Genomic DNA, 23331 nt, shown 5'->3' with positions numbered 1-23331 from the left:
ATTCCTCCTCATTTGGAATGCATAATCAAAATCTCAGTGAAAAGAACATCTTAATTGAGAGAAAATCATTACTCAGTGTTTTCTAGATTTCAGTAAGATAAGTTAAAAATAAAAATAAGTTTTAAAAAACTTAGTTCAAATCTAAACTGAGATTAGAAAATTAAGCTGCTTTTTCTCATTCTGAATAACAACAAACACAGGAAAGAACAGAAAACTGAGGTACACTTTTAGTTTTAAAGTTTTCCTATTGCGTTTGGTATAAAAGGAACGAAAACAATTATTTTTGTTGGCAAACAGAAAAAATAAAACAGAACACAGAGATTTCTTTTTTAAGCTCAATCTCCTTTTAATATCACTATTAAAATATTCAATTAGGGAAAATACGAGAAAATATTTAACACTCAAAATTAAAAAGTGCAAATACATTTGATTCTAGCATACTCAAGTTCTTGTCCTTAAGCTAACATGTGCAATATGAAGCTGAGAGCAAAGCATCACATCCTAGTGAATCAGTGGATCATAGGCTGCTCACAAGAAAACTGAATTCCTTTCTGTCCAGAATTCTGGTATTCAAATATCAAAGGATTGCTAAGAGCAGGAATTCAACAGAAAAGCTGACAAAACATCATTTGTTTCTAGTTAACTATAAAGTCAGAACAGGTGAATTAATAGGTTTTATTATGATTGGACAAAAGTGTTCCATCACAAGAAGAAAGGAGCTGGAACTATTTTAGCAATAACCTTTAATCTTTTTGGATAGATGACGTCTGTATTTGGGACTGTATGGAAAACAAGCTGGTTTCTCTGATGCTATTACAAATGCTATGGCTCAGAAAGCCAAACTGCTTCAAAAGTTATTACAGTATTTGAAAATCATGTTTAACATGTGCAACATATGTTCTGTTTCCTTCCAAATAAGTTTTGATAGTCTACTTGAAGGGAAAGCAAGTTTCATTGGCATGCAACAACATTTCTCTTCCCATAGTCCAGAAAATTCCTGAATGAGGACTGAAACAGTATGTGTTCCTTGGCAAAGTATGTACGGCAAAAAGGAATTTGCATTTGTTTGCTTATTTCCCATCTGTTGCATTCTTTAGTACTGTTACAGCAAGATCTTCTATTGATTCATAGAGATGGAAGGCACATGTCACACAATTACAAGATAAGGTCTCTGCCCTGAAGAGTTTATAATCTAAGGACAAAGATTTAGAAGTACGTACAGAGAATATTTGCTAGTAAGCTGTCAGGTTTGACATTTCATTTTGTCAGGCATGAAAGGTTTCCGAAAGCAACAGAACAAAGAAAACATTCTCATAACAATATAAGAAAAAAAACAAAGAACTTACTCATTGTCATGTATACATTTTCTCCATTCCTCCCTTTTCATTTCCTCTCTGGCCTTCTCTAGTGGTGAACTGATTGATGCTGCCACTCGCAGTGTTGGTTCCAAAGGCTTGTAGCGTTGCCGCAATACTTCAGCGGTATCACGGAAAGGCCCCTGAAAGGTATAGGATAATGTAAGTGTTTTACTGTGGGGCTATAGTTCTTTTATTTCCTTCTTTTATTCGTGACACATCACTGATGAAAGAGGGCATAGAGTGCCTGAGAAGTGTAGCAAGACTTTTCTTCCAAAATACTTAAAGCAGTTCATTTTGATAGAGAGTTACAGATAACACAAAGGTTGATAACATGCTTTAAAGCCCCACAGAGAGAATGAGAAATGTGCAGCCTAGATTTATTTAGCTTCTAATAAATATTTATTATTTTAAAATAACACATTAGAACTGATTAGGAGAGCTTATTTTTTTTCTTGGAAAAAATACTGGTGAAATAAAATCTGATATACAAGTTTTAGTTTCATCTAGATTCTGCTTAAGCAGAAAGTCTTTTCCTTTTCATAGGATAAAGCACGTTTCACCTTAAAGAACATGCTATTTTCAATTTTTACTACAAAGCTATATGGAAAGGAACTTAATACATGACTCAAAACATAATTCTTCTAATACAATTCAAACTAATGACCACCATAATGTAACTGTATAGTCAATTTTTAAGTCTAATTCCACATTCATCTCACTAGTCTCAAAAAGAATAATAATCCTAAAAGCTCCAACTTATTTCATAAACGTGTGCGTATACATCTATAATATATACACATGCATACACACACACATAGTCTAGAGAGAGAGAGTTTTTTTCCTCAGGTTACATTGCTTAATAAGCGATCATACCAGCATCTACCATTTAGCAGCAGAGATAAACAGCAGGAGAAAGTCCTTTCCTGCACTGTCAAAGTGACGTACACCATGCATTCCTTTCAGTACTAACCATTGTGAACTCACCTAGAGTACAATTAGTGCCATCTTATGCTCAGAACAATTTAGTAGAATCTCTGGATTTAGAAGTGTTACTAATTATTTTTTATTTTATTTTCACCATTGCTGATCCTGCCAGGAACTAGCAAAACCTTTAGAAACTATGAGCAGACAAAGAATCCTAATCACAGTCTTTATTCTTTAAGATATTCTTCTTTAAATAGGTTATCACTAACAAGTCACAGCTGGAGTTACTGCAAGCACTGAGTGAAGACTGTGGGGCTAATAAAAAGAAATGATTCACGCCTCATTTATGTTCACTTATGTTTTACATTAATAGAAACCAATAATAGGAACCAGTTACCATAAAAGTCATGGACCGTAAATAACACAAATGGCAAATAAGTATCATCTAGTACTTTTCACAGCTGGACAGGAGGATTGCTATATTTGAAAGTACTTAATGGATTTTTACAGGAACTTTACTCTTTAAAGACACAGCATCGTGATTTGGAGATCTTTTTAAAGATCTTAGTAAGTAAGCAAGCATATTGCTTAAACTTATTGCAGATGTTCTCTTGATTTCATTTTCTTAAAGTCTCTACCAGAAAAAAAAAAAAAATGAAAAGAAATTGTTCATTTAGCATGACTACCAGTCTTTTAAAACAGAACGAAAATTGCTATTGCTTGTAAGATAATAATCAATACTAAAAAAGGTCATTAAAACTGGTAAACAATATTCTACTAATGCATAAACTAATGATCCAGATATAAAATAAGTTTTGAATTCTTAATGAAATGATTGAGATATAAAATAAGTTTAAAATAGTTACTAAAATGATGAACAGTCTCAAGATGTTTGCAGAGCTGAATATACAGAGAAAAGAGTAAAGAAACTTTTGTCAAGTAATATCAGAACAGATACATTTGCTTTTGGAAAGTATTCTTTCAAAATGTTCTATTTCTTCTTCATAATAAAATAAATACTCATATTTCACAAGTGTAAGGGCCAATTCAGATGTCCAAGGGAGCTTTTTTCCCTCTCTTCAGTTTCTAAGAACTTTTAACTCTTTCTCAATTCACAGTTCAAATGAAATTAGTAGAAAACAGCAAATACTAATGAAAGGAAGATAAAAAGAGTTTAACTATGCAAAAAGTCCTTCCAATAAGGCTGTGTCATCTCTAATGAAACAGAGGCATATTGCAAAATATTGAGTTTACTCTACTCCTTCCCTTTAAATTTTTCCATTTCTCTGAGTCACGTATTTGTAGAAACTTATCAAGCAATAAGCAACTAATGTATTCATTTAAGATGACAAGACCTCTAAAAAATCCATTTGCCTATTCCATTTCACAAGATGAACTTCAAAATTTGTTGTAATCTGTGAAAAAAATGTTGCTTAAAAATATTTTCACATCTGCAATGCCTACAAGCATTTCAGCCATTCTGCTTCAAAAGGGAACCAGCAATTTTCACCCTGAAAGACACTTACACCGTATGTTATGTTTTTGAATCTCTACTGAATAGCATAAATATTATTGCTACAGATTTGTCTACAGCAGATAGGCATTCCTACTACTTAATCATAAAGTCAAAAACTTGTGATAAAATCTACACAACCTCTTATGTTCTTTACTGTCTCCGTGCCAGGACAGTCACCAGCATGGAAAAAAGGAAAAAAGGAAAAAAGTGCCCTACAAATGGGAACGTGCTTTCTGTTATAAGTGCCTCTGAATGAGCACTGGACTAATTTTAGAATTATCTGAGCTTCCATCAAGCTGTAATTCTAGTTAGTAACAAAAATGTTAGATCTGTTATAACTAACATACAAGCATCATTAAAATGCTAAAATACACTATCAGAGAGCTTACACATAAAATGCTAAATGTCAATTACTCCAAGAGAATGCTAGTAGATATCTAAGTTTTGTTCTTTTAAGCAAATATAATTCTTATATAATACATCCAACCCTATCAGCAACACAATTGCTAGACATCTGAATGAACAGTGGAGTAACAAGTGGCTCACTCTGGATGTGACATGCATATGTACAGAAAAAAGAAGAACGGTGCCAGAAGGTGTTATCACAGAGAACTAGGACACAAGTATAGCTAGTAATTAAATTCCTTACTGTAGCACTGGACAACTTTCAAGATGATGCATTCTGATGGGTTTTCATTTCCAGCTGTTTCATCAGCTCAAAACAGCGTCCTTTCCTTAGACAATACAACCCTAAATTGTCAAAGTGTTGTGCAGGGATTTAGCCGTGTGACTCCCATTAACATCAATAAGAGTCGCACAGCTAAATCCACGCACTGTGCTTTGAAAATTTGCCCCACAGTGTACATCCCAGGGTGCTGAAAGGATTAAAGTATTATATAGTAAATTCCCTCTTTGAGGTGCAGAAAACAAACAGGACTCTTCTGGTTTGTTCTGGAAGGCTGTCTGCGCACTACTGCTGTGTACATCTGAACTTAGAAACATCTATAAAATATTCCACACCCAAACTGAAGCTTGTAAGATACATACAGTAAAGTGGTTTTGCAAAAGCAACTTAGCAATGTAAAAACTATGATTTCTCTCTTTATTTAAAAAGTATGACTCCCGTGTCATTACTACCCACACAAAATCTTTCTTTCTGCCCTGAGAGACCATGCATTTAGTCACATCCCGCTCAAGCAGGATAGTCATAGTCATAGCCCCTTTGGTCCCAGAAGATAAGGCTATAATGTCATATATATCTGGTTTTCAATACACAGTCAATTTCAAACTCCCTGATCACTAAACAGTTGGGTCACGCTTTGACTAGACTTTGGGTCTAACGTGAGTCAATGAGCTCACTATACAAAGAAGCTTAAACAGCTAAAGTGTGGGGATGAATGGAAGGAAGAACAAAGGTGGAGAATTTATTTGAAGTTGATCCTTATTATTACAAGCAGTGTGGACCTCTGTGGGACTCACCTCTATTTCTGGAAGATCTGCATCTGTTCCTTGTGCTCTAACCCAATTACCTCTGCTTTCACATCCCATCACAGATACTGACTTGTCCTCTTATGGACAAGTTAGATGTGATGCAAAGGTGAGAAAAACCTCTTGAGTGTGTGTTGGCCTGTGCGATCATGGCAAATTCAACCAATATACCACATGTAAATTGTGACAGATGGCATGTCTAAACTAAGCTTGAACCTAGCAGTAGCTCAAACTTAAGACTGTATTTGGAAATAGCCATATCAGCTCAGAGGAGTTAAATATCAACGAAGGTGTATTATATATTGATAATTGCTCATTGCTGTTACTTAATTTCTTCCACTAAATGATAGCTTCAGTGAAAGTTACTGATAAAGTCTTATTTAGAATCATTGTCCTTCTGAAAAAAACATGAGGTTCTGAAGACTCCATTTTAGGGCCAGTTCTTTTTAATGTTTTCATCAATTACTTGGTTGCAGAACTTAAATTCATTCTAAGTTTGTGGATGACACTAAACTGAGAGGAGTTGTTGAATTCCTTGAGGGTAGAGAGGTTGTGCAAAGAGAACAAATTGGAGAGCTGGGCAACCACTAACAGAATAAAACAAGTGCCAGATTCTACACCTGGGATGGGGCAGGTCTACAGATGTGTATAGACTCGGGGATAACAGGCTGGAAAGTAATCCCACAGAAGGATAGCTGAGGATTCTGGTTGACAGCAAGTTGAACCTGAGCCAGCAGTGAGAACTGAAGTCCAAAGGGCCAACTGTACTCCTAGGGTGCTCCAGATCCAGCACTGCTGTCAGGTGAGGGGAAGGATTGTCCTGCTCTGCTTTGCATTGCGCAGCCTCACCTCTATCACTAGGTGCAGGTCTGAGTGCCATGATAGAAGAAAGACGTAAAACTATTAGAGAGGATCCAAAGGGGGGCTATGAAGATGGTGAAGGATCCAGAGTGCAAGATATGTGAGGTTTGTTCATCTCAGAGCAGAGGAGCTGAAGGGAGGCTTCATGGCAGCTGCAGCTCCTCACAGGGAGCAGAGGGACAGAGCTGAGATCTGCTGTGACAGAGACAAGGCCTGAGGGAACAGCACGAAGCTGTGTCAGAGGAATGGCAGCCCCAGTCAGGGGCAGGACTCTGCCCCAGAGGGCAGTGGGCATGTAACAGGCTGCCCAGGATAGTGGGCACAGCCCCAGTTCTGGAGTTCAAGGAGCGTTGGATAGCATTCTCAGACACAGGGTTTGGATTTCAGATGGTGCTGTGTGGAGCCACGAGATGGACTCAGTGGTCCTTGTGAGTCTGTTCCAACTTGGATTCTATCATCCAAAACATGCACGAGATGTTCTGAAGATATTACAGTCCTTCAAAATGAAGTTGGCAATGAAGTTTATGTGTGAGATACATAAAAAAGAAAGTCAGCTGACTGGGCAAACTGAAACGTTCTTCAGAATGGAGGACAAAATCTACTGTCTCAAAAGTAACTGTATCAGGCATGTATTGGCAAAAGCTGTATGTTCGAAAAAATATCCACTTATCATCAAGTGAAGCACATAAAGGTCTCAAAGCTTTATCTACTGTGTATATTGGACATATTTCCAGCACGTTTAGCTAAGGTTGTAAAAACTGTTTTGCTATTTTGCCATCATACGTTTTCTCTGATGCGTTATCTTGGAGATCTCCATTACTTAAAAGAGAGGAAAAAAGAACAATCTGCGACACATGTTGACATGAACAGAAAATGAAATTGAGACCATGACAGTTAAGGAAGGGAGCAGAGCAACATGATGACTGATGCAGAACAATGTGTAGAAACTTTCGTAATTAAAGGTGACACACAGCTAGTGGACACAAAAGAGCAGGAACTACTCCATACTGAAAGAGTAACTTTTAGCCTCCACATGGAAAATAATGTCAAAAAAAGTTAGCAGTTATTTCAACTGCAAATTTGTCCTATTACCCTTAATTTACCATAACTGTTTGGAATCTAAAAATTTTACATCTGATGAATCAAGATGATACTCGGATCTCTTTGACTCTCAGAAATGACATTTTTCTCCAAAGCAAAGACTAGAGAATCACATTTCCTTGTTTTTACATAACATGTACTTTTCTTTAAGACAGATTTGATACTGAAAAATGTTACCTGAGGTTTCTGTCTGCCAATGGGCGGCAGGGCCTCTCCTGTGGGGAAAGTTGGAGGTCTTTTACAAGTTGGCCAGTCATAGAGATCATATGTGAAGGGACTCTTCACTCGCTGCTGCTTGTGGCTCAATGGCTTTGACTGCCGGAGCAGTAGTTCCATCGGATCTGGGGATTTTCTGAATGGTGAATTGTATATGCCTGCAATCTGAACAGAAGATGAGGTTACTTTTGACTTCAACTAACTTACAGTTCACTTCAACAAAATGTTTAAATAGGATAACATAATGTATTATCTGTGTTTCCGCTCTTTTAATGCATGTAACTTTCATTTTATGCAAGGAAGCAAGAATTACGCAGATGATCTTCATGTACCTGAAATTGTACCCTATGTACAATAGAATACTTGCAATGTTCCTAATGCTCTTAAGGTAGTTTTAAAGTTTAGTTGTTTTTGTTTGTTTGTTTGTTTTGGTTTTTTCTTTTATTGTATTTATTTGCTAAGAAGTACTGAATAAACAGAATAAGAAAGACATCATTTTAGAGATGCAGGGAAAGATAAGTAAGAAAGTATATGTTCCTGAACTTGCTTTTCTCCAGCCTCCTCCTAAAGTGCAAACATCTTTGAGCTAAAAGGACAATCCCCAATTAGCTCTACTGCATTTTTCATTAGCATATCCTACTGGGAAATCACAATTTCTTGTCTCAAAAAAGTTAAATACAGCTCATTTCAACCTTACTTACTGGACAAAAACAATCAAAGATGGTAGCTTATTCAAAATATTTTTAGCAAATTCTAAGGGCCATAAGCTCAAATTCTGTAAGTGTTCTGGACCCGACAATATATTTTTGTCCATGTTATACATTCTCTTCTTTGTGTAAACTATATTGTTATATTATCAGTGTAACTGTGTGATGGTAAAAAGGACATGAATAGAGATTAGTGGCAGAAACATACTCATTCCAAACAACTACTGGTTGTTCCTTCAGCTCATCAGCATATCAAACTGAATTACAGAGATCCATGCTTCAAATACCTGGCAAGCAGAATTAGTCTGTGTGATTATGAGTGACTGCAAAATAAAAGTCCATGTGCTATTCTGGGCTGTAAGAAATGGCACTGCTTCTATAGTTCATATTTAGAGAGGTATTAATAGCCATATGAGTTTAATCATCTTCTGAAACTGCATTTTGTAATCTATACTGTGATACTATGCATGTTCTTGACATTTCTTTGTTCAAACGTTTGGCAGTAATGCGTATTTCATACAGTGTTCAAACAGTGAAATGCAGCTGTCTCAAGGTGCACAAATTGGATTGACTTTTAGCACTTTTAATGACACCCAAATTAGCCATAATAGGTTTGGGAACCTGCTGATTCCAGTGATTCAGTGTCATTTGGATTACTATTGCTGAAAAGTTGCCGTAAGTAAGAGTAATGTTTCATTGCTCTGTTTTCACATATTATCAGGTTAAAAATACAAATGGTATGACAAATATGAAAACAGATTTGGATTTTTAGTGAGGCACATTTGTGAAGCCAGCTGGACACTTTACAAGATGTTGTGCCTTCTACTGTTGAAACTCTACTTAAGATCTGGGTCGAAATTAATTATGAAGTGCATTTTAACTAATGATTTTTCAAGCAATCCTGTTAATTACTTTACATTTTAATTATATGTGTTCAAATATTCAAACAGACAGATAGCAGAGCAATCAGTAGAGTTCGTATCTGGATAGATAAAATTAATACTAATTTACTCTAAAATCCCCAAGGTTTGTGGGTAGGTTTTAAGCCTAGATTTAAAATTAGGAAAGTTTGGTAGGGGATGAGTTTGATTCTATTTTCCAGTTCAGATCAATCTCTGCTAAAATTGCTTCCATTAATTTTAAAATATCTCTGCAAATCAGAGTCATTTTTGCAATTCATTGTGTATGTGCTGTGTACTGATGAATGCCTTATTCACTCTAACTTCTGCGGAGAGACGGCAGTATGCAGAAATGTAAGAATCTGAATGATAAAAGCCCTTGGCATTTAATAGATTTTCATATCTTCTTGAAACAATTACTATAAGTTAAAAGCTTTAACTTCATCGTTTCCCTGCTTTAATATAATATCCTCTCTATTACAAAATTACCGTAGTTAGGACCACTCTTTTAATATAAAAAAAATCATGAAATACTAATTCATACTTTGATTTCAATATTTTCTCCACCTTTAGTTCACAAGATTATATTTCACCCTCCCAAATATTATGATAGGTTACAGAAAGTAGCTCTTCTGTAGGGAGTATGACATTTTTCTGTACTCATGTTCTTCACAACTCAGAAAGTCCTCTGTCAAAGCCAGATTTCTGGGACTTCATTTCCAGGAACAATTTTCCAAAGTGACAAACACTATGGGGAAATCTATGCTACTTTTAAAAAACCTGCAGCTGAGTTATTTGCAGTACTGTCATGCTAACTTCCAACTCAATAAGACCAAGGTAATCTCAGGAGGCGACTCTGCTAATAGCTTCTTGCTGACCTCCTTGCATCAGCCTCTTCTGCTGAATGGTGGCCCAGTGGTGAATATGGCAAATGAGGTGTGAAAGCACAGATTTATTTTTTTATTTATTTTTATAAGACTATGGTTCTCACCCGTCAGAGGAGGAAAAAAAAAGAAAAAAGAAAAAAAGAAAAAGGAGGGAGAGAAATGAGTTATAGAATAGATATATTTTTCCCCTAGAATTTTTGGCCTCAGACCTTCCATCATGGAAACCCAAGCATGACCTGGAATATTAATTGTGTCAGGTCAAGCATACTGGCAAATGTACCATTTGTTACCCAGTCATCCTTAGCATTACATTAATATTTTGAATGATTTTGCATTTCTAACACTCTATCATCTAGTTTCTCCCAAATATTTTCTTACATTTGTACTTAATGATGGCATAATAAAAATAAACAAACAAATAAATAAATAAATAAATTAGAAAAAATAATTTAATGTGTATGTTTTTAAAATATTCTGTATCACTTCCACCTCTAATTGTAAACTTAATGTATGCTGCAGAATGGCCTTTTTTTTTTTTTTTTTTTTTTTTTTTTTTTTTTTTTTCTCTCTATCTCCTTTTTATTTCCAGAAACAGAGAAAAATGTAAAAATGTAATTGATATCTTTTCCCAGAATTTAACAAATTATTTACAAGCTTGCCTTGAAAATAAAACTATGCAGCAAAAGAAACAAAGTGTGAGGAGGAAAGTGGAGAAAAAGAGAAGGCACAAGTAGAAAGGAAAAGACACAACAGTGTTGATTATGTTAGATATTTCCTCAGAAAAGAGCAGTGATCATGAGTGGTATAATAAAATGGGAACAATGATGTTGCAATTTTGCTTATGAATTAAAACATATATTATTCCTTGACTTTAAGTAATTAAACCTACACCCACTATTCCAAATAATGCATGCCCTAGTAGATACAGTGTACCAACTGCTTTGTGAATTATTACATGCATGCAAAATTAAAAATCAACAAGATGAGTTGAAGAGAAACTGCAAGTATGAAGTCAATAGAAAATGTATCCTCACACATTAAAAGTACAATTTCTGTAATTAAACAGAACTATAATAAAGATAAGTTTTAATTTCCTTTTCATATCAACTCCAAAATTCTAAAATAATATATATAGTGAATATAAATGCTTCTATTAACAGTCAATTAATTTTGAAAAAAATACCTTAGACGGAAGTGGTCTTTGCAAGAAATTGCCACAATAAGACCATGAATGAGGCTCTACTTTCTGACACTGCTCTCTTAATAATGTCTTATATAAATCCTTCTTCAAAATGCATGTAAGGAGTAAAGACTTCAGCAAGATAGGGACTGAACTCAAAAATCCTTTTTTTCTCCACTGTAATTTGTAAAAAAACTAAGCAAGCTGAGAGAAGAGGTAAGAGATCTCTAAAAGCCATAAAAGTAAAAGCATGAAGGAGAGCTGTGAATGAAATATTTGCTAGAGAAGGGATTGCTGAATCAACACTGACCAGTGCACTTCATCATAATTATCAGGACATACTACTGCCAGGGGATTTATAAAAATCCCACTCAGCAAATAATTGCCCTGCTGTTAGGAGATAGTCGGAGTGTTAACACACTGTCACAGTCCAGCGTTTAGTAAGATATTCAACATTCAATTACTCTTGCTGAGAACTAAAAGGAAACATGATCGTTTCTCAGCTACTGCAGTTATGCTTCCACATGAATTCCAGTGAACAATCTTGTTAATCCCCAGATATAGTTTCTCTGGGAGGTAAAAGAAATACCTTAAAACATTAATGATTCACAAGAAAAACCCTTGTTTAAATGGTGCTGCAGCCACATCTGCAAGAAAAAATAAATTTAAAACTTCCAAATACGTAGCTTATTACAGCCTGTCAAAACATTCCATGCATTATGAAAACAGGATATCTGTAATGTGACATTTATTGGGTTAATATTCATCTATTAAAATTCTGTATAACAATAATCTAGCAACAAGTACAATGAAATGATGTCCACTAAATCAAATTTGAAACTACAAAATATTTAAGACACATTGCAGTCGCTTAACAGGAATAATCTGTTACTTTTAACTAATATGAACATATATTTTTATGAATAATCAATAAATATATTGTGAATTTTATTGATATATTGGAAAAATATCACAGCCTGGTTCACCATTTGAATTCAAAATAAAATTTTCTTATAATGCCTGACAATAGAAAAACCGTCACCCAATTTTATAAATGACAGTTCAGTGCTCAACCAGATAATGCTATTTTAGGCCTGATCCTGTAAACTTTAATTAAAAAAAATAATAAATAAAAATATACTCTAAGAAATCGCTTCTAAAAGAATTGGAGGACCTTGCTTGTGATTGTAGTTAAGGTATTTTAACTTTCAGATAGCACTTTTATTCAAAGCCAGAAGAATTCATAAATGAGTGATGAGGAGTGTATATTCTTTCAAGTGGGATTAATTACCTGTCTTCTGCTTAATATAAATACTGTTTAAACAGAGTAATAGAAGCATTAATTATTGTTGTTCTGCCTTCAGATTTTAAAGCTTGGTTCAGTCCTTTTCATCTGCGAAATGTTTGTTTGACATCAAAACAATAATGCAATCATGTTTTAAATGCATGGTTAGGAGTAAACTAGGCTGCAATTTTACAGACTGTACAAAGATGTGTCAATATAACATTCAAGCCTGGTACCCTGCTCACAGATCATAAAATCAACCATGAACCCTGCAGAGACACTAAGCTCAACTGCAGGAAATCAGAATGTTTTTTGAGTCTCCAAGCAGGTAACTGCTTGGGTATTTACACAAAATGACAAAAGAGGAACAAAATCTTAGCTTAATGCATGGATCAATATGACACAATATCCAAAACATAGCAGCACAGCAAATGCTGAGGAATCCAAAAATCTGTCATTCACTGTTTAACTCTCTGACTGAGGCTTATTTCATCTAGATCTCTTTCCTGTGCAGGCTGTTCATGACTTGACCAGATCAGGAATAATGATGTGAATGAGTGAGTGATGGCATGGGAAACAACACTTATTATAAGACATAGAATAGTGACAGAACTTTCAAAGTTTTGTTATTGACTTCTAATTTGACTTATAACTTATTTTAAAACAAGCAGAAAATAGGTTTTAGCTTGATTAATGACTTTATTTATAAACAGGAATGGAAAATTCCATTAGAGTTATCATTTCTTCTTTAAGAGTTATTGTGAGCATGGGATCATATATGAATTCTAGGAACCTCTGAAATAAGCCTGCTTTTACAAACACCCTGTGAAAATGGGAATTTAAGAGATTAGTCTGAAGAATAATCCCTGAAGGTGGCTGCACATTCTATCAACTGCATGTGAAAACACAGTGTGTGTTTCCTCTCTGCCCAGGAACATATAGTAAGCTAACATTATTTACACTCTTGAAAAGTTTTCCAGAACCCTAAAACACTTATTTAAATGTGTGATACTATTCATGTCTTTAAAATTAAAATTTCATCTGCTCTCATTTTGATAATGGAAAAAGTTACCTTTGTTAAAAATAAAAATCAACTTGAAAATCACTGCTTTTCTCACTGAGTAAAGAGAAATCCTTGTAAGTACACCATTTACAATGTATCAGAAGACTGGAGAACAAACTCTTAACAGAGAGCCATGGAAATCACGTGTAAATTTATTTTGCTTAAGAAAAAAATACTAGAGACTTCATTCACTTCACCAAAAAATACAGAACAAAATAATGTAACATTTAATTGTTTTTCACTGTTCCCTGTGTCTGTTGCATTGCACTTACATGTGAATGTTCTCTCACTGATATATATTCTGACAGATTTATTATGCAATTTGTTGTATTAAGCCTATAGGATTAGACAATAGCTAAAACCTCAGAGAGTTTAAGGAAGCAGTCCTCAATGACACCAGTGAAGAATTAAGTGAAGATTTAATGAATGTTCATTGTATCATATATAGGAAAGAATAAAGAGGGAACCAAGCCACAGTACTTAGATTAGCATAGGTAGAAAAGCGTGATGTAATAACAAACAAACAAACAAAAAAACAAAAAAAAAAAAAACAAAAAAAAACCACAAGATTTTCTTCAAAGACAGTTGAAATAGAAAAATTAAAAACAAATAAAGCATGCAAAATAAAGGCAAAAACAATACCAGGAAAGATATACAGTTCTCCTGATGCCCATTGCAGGATGGACAGACTTCCCAGATTGACAGTATATATTATATACTAAATATAAGTATTGAATATTTAGTAAACTGAGCAAGTTAATGAAATAACTTTACTTCTATACTATTAACTTGCCTAAGAGCTGAAAAACAAAAGAATTGGTGCATCACTCATCTTGAAGTCTCATTAAAGCAAGGATACCATCAGTGCTACTTCTTAATCAACAAGAAGGTTTGCTGTTGAGAAATGTACAGCATTTTATCTTCATGACTTCTCCCATGCCATTCCTGACCTTCCCTCTTCTCACGCACTCATCTCTAATTCAGCATGTATTTCTCATATCACAATTTCAAAAATTACCTCAGTAACATCACACATCACATCAAACTCGTATAAACACCAGCTGGGCTACTATGTATCAGGCAAATTTACCCCAATAACTATTTCAGAAACATCAGTGGAGCTCCACTCCATGCAAGTGTGTGTGAATGTGGCTCCATGTGTGAGTGACTTAGTTCACAATGTACTCTGTTTTAATTTCTCTGCAATATAGATTCTTTCTCAAAAACATGTAGCACATCATACACAAAGCCCACATTCAGTATGGAACTCCCTGAGTTTTCTGACCCTGCAGCAATTCCACCCTTTTGCCATCTCAATTGAGAATAAAACACAAAGCGTGGTCATGTTTTTTCTAAGATCTCAGCATGTACACTTTTGATAGATCACACAGCTTGTCCTTTAAACTCTGCCATTAATCCACAGGAGTAGAGGAAGAATTTTGTTGTCTAGAAAAACCATAGAAACACAGGCTATGCAATTCAGATTCTGAAAAAGATGTCTCTATATGGACAAATCTTTAACTGACTTGCAGGACTTGGCATAGGATCAATCCCCAAAAACCTCCATCTTCACATAAGATCCTCCTAGCAACAGATGATTAGTTAGTGTAAAATCTATCTCACTTCTTTGGACAGAAAATAACAGACAAATGTTCTTGCTGGCATTAAATGGAAGGTATCAAACTAAAATGATTTTATAAGAAGCAGCCTCTAGAAAATTAGTGTGCAATACTGTTGTGCAACATGGTTAAAATGAATGATTTTTCCTAATTATAAGTTCACCCTTCCACCTTTAAGAATATAATGAAAATGTCTCATTTTTAGGGAGCATGAGAAACAGAGAAATTCTTTTGGAAACACTTGAAAAAGACATACTTCCCCTCTCTAGTGAGATGATCACCACTTCTGGGAGAAAAGAAAAGGTTGATTGAAAAGGATATAAGCAAAAATGAAAAATACACAGAAGTTGGGTTGTACACTGCCACTAAACGGCTGTGTAGAGTGAATACAGGGGAAATCCTGGAGATACCCTTTGGCTTCCAGCCCTTATCTTCTTTTTACATCATCACTGTGTTGAGAAGCAAAACTATGGGCTTGAGTGTTCCCAGGATGAGTAATCCAAAAGAGCAAGAGCTGTGCTCAAATTCTAAGCAAACTAAACATTTTTTATTGTCTGCAAAAATAATTCCAACTTCATTTTTGGAGTTCAGAATCAGCAGAATTAACCCTTTAGATGAATATATGTCTTTGTTCAGGTACAGTCTTCCAGAACCACAAACAGCCTGATTGCTGGACACTTCTAGTTTACCCTACTTTGTCCTTTGACAGAAACATTAAACAGCATTAACACTGAGATTCTTTCCAAGCAAAGTGAGATTGTAGGTGAGTATAGTTTCCCTTGAATTACTTTCCTTTACTGAATATCTGTGAATAAAAAGAAATATCTGGCTTCCCAAATAAGTGAATATGTGAAGAAGGCTTTCTGATCAAACATACTTGTCACAAATACTATAAGAGTTTTTTGTAAATTGAGAATCTTTTAGAAATAATATTTTATAATAACAGAACACTGTAGCATAAAGTGTTTTATAGAGTAATGCTATTAAAATGTAGCTGCAAGCCAGTCTGAGAGCTAGGAAATCTCACTTCTTCCTCTTTAATTTAAATGGGATTTTTTTTATGGTATTAGCTTTGGAAAGTAGTAAGAAGCATCTGACTTCTTGGCAGAGGAGCAATAGGTGGATATTAATCATATATGGATAGGTGAAGATGTTCAGTGATTGGGGCACCTACGTTAAAAAAATAAATAAACATTTATTTTATCTTCAGGATGTATTAGTGCTTATAATTAATGGTAATTTCATTCTCTGAATCTTTTAGAGACAGGATAATAAAATTACAACGGTAAAGAGAAAAGAAATAAAATGTAAAAGGTAAGAGCTAATTCATTCTTCATGCTAGCTCAGTCCTTGGCCTTTCTGAGACACTGCCAGTAGTAACAAATTATGTATAATAATTTTTTGATGTTGACTGCTCACTCAGGACTAAGCTAAAATGACCAAACTTGCAGCCTTGTCTCTTAAACTGTGCATCTGAAGATCAAAGGGCAGCGCTATATCTGAATCCTTATCTTAGGATAAGGATTATGAGAACAAGAACAAAACTGCCAGGTGTCCAGAGACAGTTTCATTTTAAATAACCTTTATCCTGTTCTTGATAGTTAATAAATGAAATTTCATAGTTTTTTTAACTGCTTAACAATAACAGTCTATGCTGTGAAATTAGCATGCTGCAAAACAATATTGCAGAGAGTCAATTTGGTCTTCAAAGCAAGCACAATACAAGGTCTAGTTAATGTTGTGGGCTTACATTCTTTCTGCTCAAGCTATTTCTTCTCTTACTATTTAAGAGAGGCAGGAACTGGAGGAATACTGAGGCAAAACCTGAACACTTTAATAATCCAAAAATTGAAAGTCTGCACGTGAAATTGAATTACAATTACAATTAAAAGACTACAAGTCTTTTAAATACAGATTGAAGGAAACTGCAAGAGTATTCTTGGCTTATCATTATATTGCCCCATGCCCCATTTTTTCACTCTTCCATAAGCACATTCTGTTGGTCACTGTCAGAGACAGCACTGTGGGCCACAAGAGCCTTCAGTTTGATTCAGTTAGGACCTCAAATTGATCAGGGCCCAAGAGAAAGAAGATTCCAGACTAGAAGATTTTAGACTAGATATTAGGAAGAAATTATTTACAGTGAAGGTGATGAGACACTGAACAGTTTGCCCAGAGGCTGTGGATGCATCCTCTCTGGAAGCAATCAAGGTCAGGCTAGATGGGGTTGTGAGCAACCTGGTATAGAGGGAGGTGTCCCTGCCTATAGCAGAGAGTTGGAACTAGATGGTCTTAAAGGTTCCTTCCAACACAAACCATTCTATGACTCTATGATTTTGATGTTTGTAAGTCAAGAGTCTGAGTAGGCATAGATACAGAACTGCACAATTCATTTTTTTTCCCAAGGTCTCAGGAGTAAACACATTCAGATTGAAGATCCCACTGAAAAGAGGACAAATATTAATTCATCTAATCTCAGCAGGACTTATCAAAGAACATGAAGTTTTGGAAGCCGGGCTGAGATTGAGTCCACAAGCCAGGGCAATGAGAAGACGAAGTGAGGCCATGTATAACACCACATTGTCAATAATATCAAAACAAGTTTTACAATTACATGGCTAACCGCACAAGATTTTGTAGACAGTATATTGTGAGGAAGTTTTGCTTCCTGGACTAGCTTCAGATCACTTTTTCTTAAAAAATTTAAGTGTAGTATATGAATTCTTTGAAAATGTTAACCAGATAAATTTATCTGCTCAAAAGCAGAGGAAAGTTGAAGACAAGAGCACTAAATTTTCACTTACTTCACCCAGTACAGTTGCCTCCTAAAACTAAAGTGTAAAGGGGTAGGTACAGTAGTGCTAGCAGCAGTTGACACGCTTGCTCTCACCCAGGATCAGACTCACTTCAGCACTGTTTCTTGCTCCACCAAGAAACATTCAAACAATCCATCTCAGTATTCTAGCTTGACGTTGCTTATTTGGATTTAGTCTATCATACATTCTAACCATCACTGTAAGGCAAAGACCAAAGTTTGCAAAATTTGTTGGAAGATTGGAAATACCAATGATAGGAATTGCTCCACCACACTTCGACAAATGTGGACTCTTCATACTCACTTTTACAAAGTGTCATCAGTGTATTCAGTAATTCTACTCCATCTTTCATTGACTTTACAGTTTGTCAGCTCTTTGCAAAGGACAATCCTTCCTACAAATGTCCACCTTGCTAGTATGACAAAGAGCAGGAACTATTCAATTACATAGATAGAAATCAAAGGCTAGAGATGTATTATACATATAGATAAACATATTTATAATAGATATTAAATATTAACTTAAAGATCTTTTTCATTTATTACTGACAACTGAAAAACCAGATCATGACCTCTGTATCAGAAATACAACACTGTGATTATGGACCAGTAAAATATTTCAAGATCCACATCTCAAAAAGAATTTCTAATTCATTCATAGTATGACTAATAAAATTAATGAAAAAAATAGAAATAAATCTGCATTGTTATTTGTACACTATTTCCAGTAATAAATGGCAAGAAATACTCTGAACAAAGGCAAAATCTTGTTAAATATGTACTGCAATTTTTATTATATTCATCATGAAGTCAGAATTTATCCCATTGTTAAGGTAAAAACAAAAAAGGATAACGTTAAAATAATGTAAAAATTAAAATTTGAAATAGAGGATGTTATTTTGTAAATGGAATTTTACTTGGAAGCCTTATAGTTGCTATCTCACAGATTTATTTTTTGCTGTATTTTTACACTAGAGTCTCTTACAAAAAGCAACCAGTAGGTGGAGCAGACAACATGATTTAACACCTGCAAACTGGTTTGTTTTTTTTCCATAATTATGGCAATCACACAGGAGAAATTTTCTTCAAAGGAAGCTAATGTGTGTTAGATATTACTTGGCTAGTTATTGAAACTACTGACATAGGTTAAAAGCTCAGGCATTTCATAACCATGAAGCTTTAAAGCTCAAATTTTACTTTTCCAGACATTACTTGGCAACTAACTTAGCTTAAATCAAACAAAATTTGCTTTCTTTTTTCAAGCCAACTCTTACCTGTAAAGAGTATTAAATTTGTATTGCATAGATACTTCTGGTACTATAGATAGAAAAGAAAGAAAAAAAAGTTGCTGTTTTTCAGAAAAGCCAAAAAACATTTTTCTGTGATGAAGTTGGCAGGATATATATATATACATTTTTTCCTTTGTTCATCTTCCTTAAATTTCTTTGCTAAAACAATTCTTTAATCCAAATAAATGGCTTATGTCTATTAAAATGTTTGTGTCAATGTATTTGTACACGTAGCAATGGGAAAGAGTTGTGTTTTGTTAGATTTTCATGTCAAAATACACTCCATTAATTGTTTGCAAAACATAAAGTGCAAAACATAGTATAATAGCATACAGGTTTTACAATCCAACTATTTCCCTGAATGTCACTGTTTCATGGTAATTGAAATCAGTATGCCAAAGGAAAAATGAAAAAAAAGATGTAATGCAGATTTAAATGTAGGCATGCCTTTTCAATATTTTTAGGTAGGTCAAACTTCCTGCTTGAGACTGAAGTGTTCACACACTTATTCTGCTCATATTTTGAGCTCACTAGAAGCTGTGTAATTGTATTAATTCTACAGCTAATATACCATGGCTCTCAACAAGGCTAATTAGTTTAGGTTCAGCCCCATATTATAACTCTAGATTGGCTTGGAAGGCAACCAAAGCAAGCTCAGAGCTGTCTATATAAGGCTATGTGTATATACCTGCTCCCAACAAAAACAAATAATGTATAGTAATTCAGAATTTAATCTCCATTTCTTTCCCTTTTTTTTTTCCTTTATAAAGGAAAAGGTTTTTATGAAAGAAATAAATGCTTGAATAGAAAGTTAACACCAGAAAAAAACAAGTTTACTTTATCAAAAGCCATGATTTTATAAAAACGTACTAGAAAACCCTATATATTTACAATACCAGCATTCGTAAGATTTACTTTTTGAAATGTGAAATAATGCTACCAATTAAAAATTGGCATAGCCTTGTATACATGTATATATTTTTAATCAGTGCGATAAGATTATATCTGTGAAATGCAAATTCTGAATTCAATACAGGATTAACAGTCTTTAAAGGCACAAGGGATTACTGTACTATCTGCTACACTGTGTAGCTACATGCTTGGTTATTTCCCTGTTTAACCTGTAACATATTTCTGAGATAGTTCTGTGGGCTTTGGCTTGTAGAAAGAGGAACTTGACATCTCTTTCTTTCTGACAATTCTTTTCTGACAGTAAGTAAGCACACCTTTTTCCATGCTTGCAATAAAACAAAAAGATTCACAATATACAGGATGTATTAGACACTATTATTGCAGGTACAGATTTTGTAATGCTGTCCATATAACTCACTTGAGTATCTGCAGCCTTGATCCTTCATGTGGCTTAGCTCCACCACTACAAAAACTTTAGCAGATCGTCTGTACTCACTGGGCTTTAGTTAACACACGACTTCAAAAGAAATCCATTTTATCAGCCTCCTCTTTCCATTTGCTATGTCCCCAGATTAAAAAAGATATCATTTCCTTCACTCACTGAAAAGTGTTGATTTTTTGCTGCCTGGTTATACTAAGACAATGAACAGACCTTACTCAGAGTTAACTATCCTTTGAAGATAGCAAGCAGCACTTGTAGTCAGGTCAGAAGAGCAAGGATATTCAGAGCAAATTGCCAGGCACAAAGCATAAAACCAGTAAATTCTGAAGCAAAATCATTTGCTCTGTATCTAATGAAGATATTAAGTTTTATAATTATGAGGAATACACAGCTTGATGACAATAAATTGATGGTTGCTGTTTTTCAAGGCGTTTGATTTAAATTCATTCATATTTCAAAATATTACCTTAGAAAGACAGTTCTTGAAGCAAAGTTCCGTGATAAAGGAAAAATTCTGTAGACTGAGTCACTGCATACACAAGTTATCTTTGCAAGCAAAATCAAGTATGTTTTTGTTCTGAAAGATTCTGAAAATGAATTCTATGTAGTTCTGTAAAATCATAACCCAAATTCATTGGATCATAATAACTACTGCAGCCCACTACCAGAAGTCCTCCAGTGCATGGCTGAAATTAGGACCCTCTTGCCATTCCTTAAATAAGTGTCAATAAGTTTGCTAAGACAGAATTATCAGAAGTGAACTAAGTTTACTAAAATCTTTTTACATAGCAAGCCTCTTAATTCTCAATAAAAATCCAATTTTTTGCTCCAGGTAAATGCATTAATGTCTATCTATTTGTTTTACGTAAGTTTCTCCAACACAAACATAGTATAAAGCAAAAGAAAAACAATGCACAGCTAATCGTTAATATTCTAGTTTTACATCTGGAGAAACTAATTACTGTGAATTAATTTTAGTTACTAACTCCCTCAGAAACAAAGTCATTCAGAATTTTTCTGCTGTTACTAAACAGCATTTTTATCTGGCTTTTTTTTTTTTTTTTTTTGCAATAAAGATACTCATGTTTTATTGGAAAATTGATCTTTTTTTTAATAACTGATATCCAGTCAATGCACATATATTTTAAGTAACGTTTAGATTACAAATGATTCCCAAGCAGAAGAAAATATTAATTTTCTGCCACTAAGTGGCATGGTATTTTTCTTGCTTTCCTTAGGATTTGCACTTCTTCCACACAGATAATCTATATAGATTAATAACCAGTCAGATACATAAAGTAAGAAATGAATAAGAATCAAAAAAAAGAAGCATTTAGTTCATGTCAACATATCCTAACTGTCTGTTATTCCTTATTCATATGAAGTAAAACCAATCACTAAGCATTTACCGTTTATGTGAAAGTTTAAAAAAGGGCACTAACAAAAGGCAAAAGCACAAGCATCACCAAGCACATTCATTTTGTCTAAGATACGTGTATGGCTATGCTGACTGCAAAGCAGCATACATAAGGAAGCTTGAAAAATATATCACTTTTATCAATACAAAACAAATTAATCAGTAAATATTTAAAATTTATGAGGCATTTCTATGTAAAAACAATTATGCTAAATAAGCTGATTCAGGCAGTTCTAGGAAAAGCTTTTACAGAAAAACTGCATTTACAATCTGTCTTAAAAACAAAGAGAAGATAGAACCAGTCCCAGCATTAGCTCAATTTAAAAAAGGGGAAAAAATGAAATCCCTCCTCAGCTTAATAACTTGTTAGTTCTTGACAAGTGCAACAACACAACAATAAGCCAGTCAAAATGAGTTTTTAAAGCGAGGTTATGCCCTTCGTGTTGTGTTATCACAGTGGCAGATCAAACTGCTGACTTGGACTCTTTCTGCCAGCAGTGCTGATGCTGCCTCTATGAAGCTGCTGTCGTGGAATAGTCATGGTACCTGCTCTTGCCTATAGAAAAGCACTAAATTGAACTCGAAGTAGTGTCTTTGTGATATCTTTTCAACAAGTCATGTCCCATTCAGCCTGCTAGTTTATCTCTGTCAGGCTGGGGGCCCAAGTGGTTTGCATGAGCTGTCAGGGACAGGTATACCAACCTGCTCAGTGCTAAGGAGGTAATGCATCTTTCGGGCTTTGTATTTCTTTTCCTTTTCTTTCTTTTCTAGGTCTTTCTTCTTCTTTTCCTTTTCATTCATTTCTGCATACTCTTGGAGTTCATTCCTGTAATAAAATAAATTTATCAATCATGTGGTGATAATAAAGGACCTGGACATGTTTTATTTTACTTTAACCCTTTTATAGCCTCATGGTGTTTTGCTATTAACTATTAGCAATGTACTGCAACAGTAGCATGGAAAATTACAGTTCATCGAGTTCCACAGCAGCAGGATCTACATGGAGATATCTGTGAAGAAAATGGATTAAAATGCCAAAACCAGTATACTAGTTCATATTGTTTAGTTATTACTTTGAAGAAGATGTCAATGCTCATTTTAATAGTTTAATAAAATTTATAGATATTTTGCTTTCAGAATAATTCTCGTTTGACTTTTATTTATAACTAGAATTTATTTTAATTTAGTAATGTTCCTTCAGTCTCAAAACTGAAGCTGTCCACTTAAGTTTTGATTAGTGCTTTGTGACGTCTCCTTCTGATCTGCAAACTTATGACATGAAAAAGCATAGTAAACAGAGGATAAGAGTTGATATTTTATCCTAGACCTTTGAGCCTTTTGTAAAATTGAGT

The 23331-nt window shown here is 34.5% G+C and overlaps 1 protein-coding gene across 2 annotated transcripts in view; it reads right to left on the bottom strand.

Moving 5' to 3' along the window:
• Positions 1 to 23331, bottom strand: part of SPATA17 (spermatogenesis associated 17) — a 90762-nt gene that overhangs the window by 31318 nt on the left and 36113 nt on the right. For both annotated transcript variants that reach the window (XM_052673070.1, XM_052673078.1), the window contains 3 exons: positions 22682 to 22805; positions 7426 to 7629; positions 1347 to 1498 (listed from right to left, as the gene is read on the bottom strand). In XM_052673070.1, coding sequence (XP_052529030.1) covers positions 1347 to 1498; positions 7426 to 7629; positions 22682 to 22805 — 480 coding nt within the window. The remainder of the gene's footprint in view (positions 1 to 1346; positions 1499 to 7425; positions 7630 to 22681; positions 22806 to 23331) is intronic.

The sequence above is a fragment of the Tympanuchus pallidicinctus genome, unplaced genomic scaffold (genome assembly GCF_026119805.1).
Source record: "Tympanuchus pallidicinctus isolate F22 unplaced genomic scaffold, pur_lepc_1.0 scaffold1, whole genome shotgun sequence".
NCBI classification, from domain to species: Eukaryota; Metazoa; Chordata; class Aves; order Galliformes; family Phasianidae; genus Tympanuchus; species Tympanuchus pallidicinctus.
This window is presented reverse-complemented; position numbering and strand designations above follow the sequence as displayed.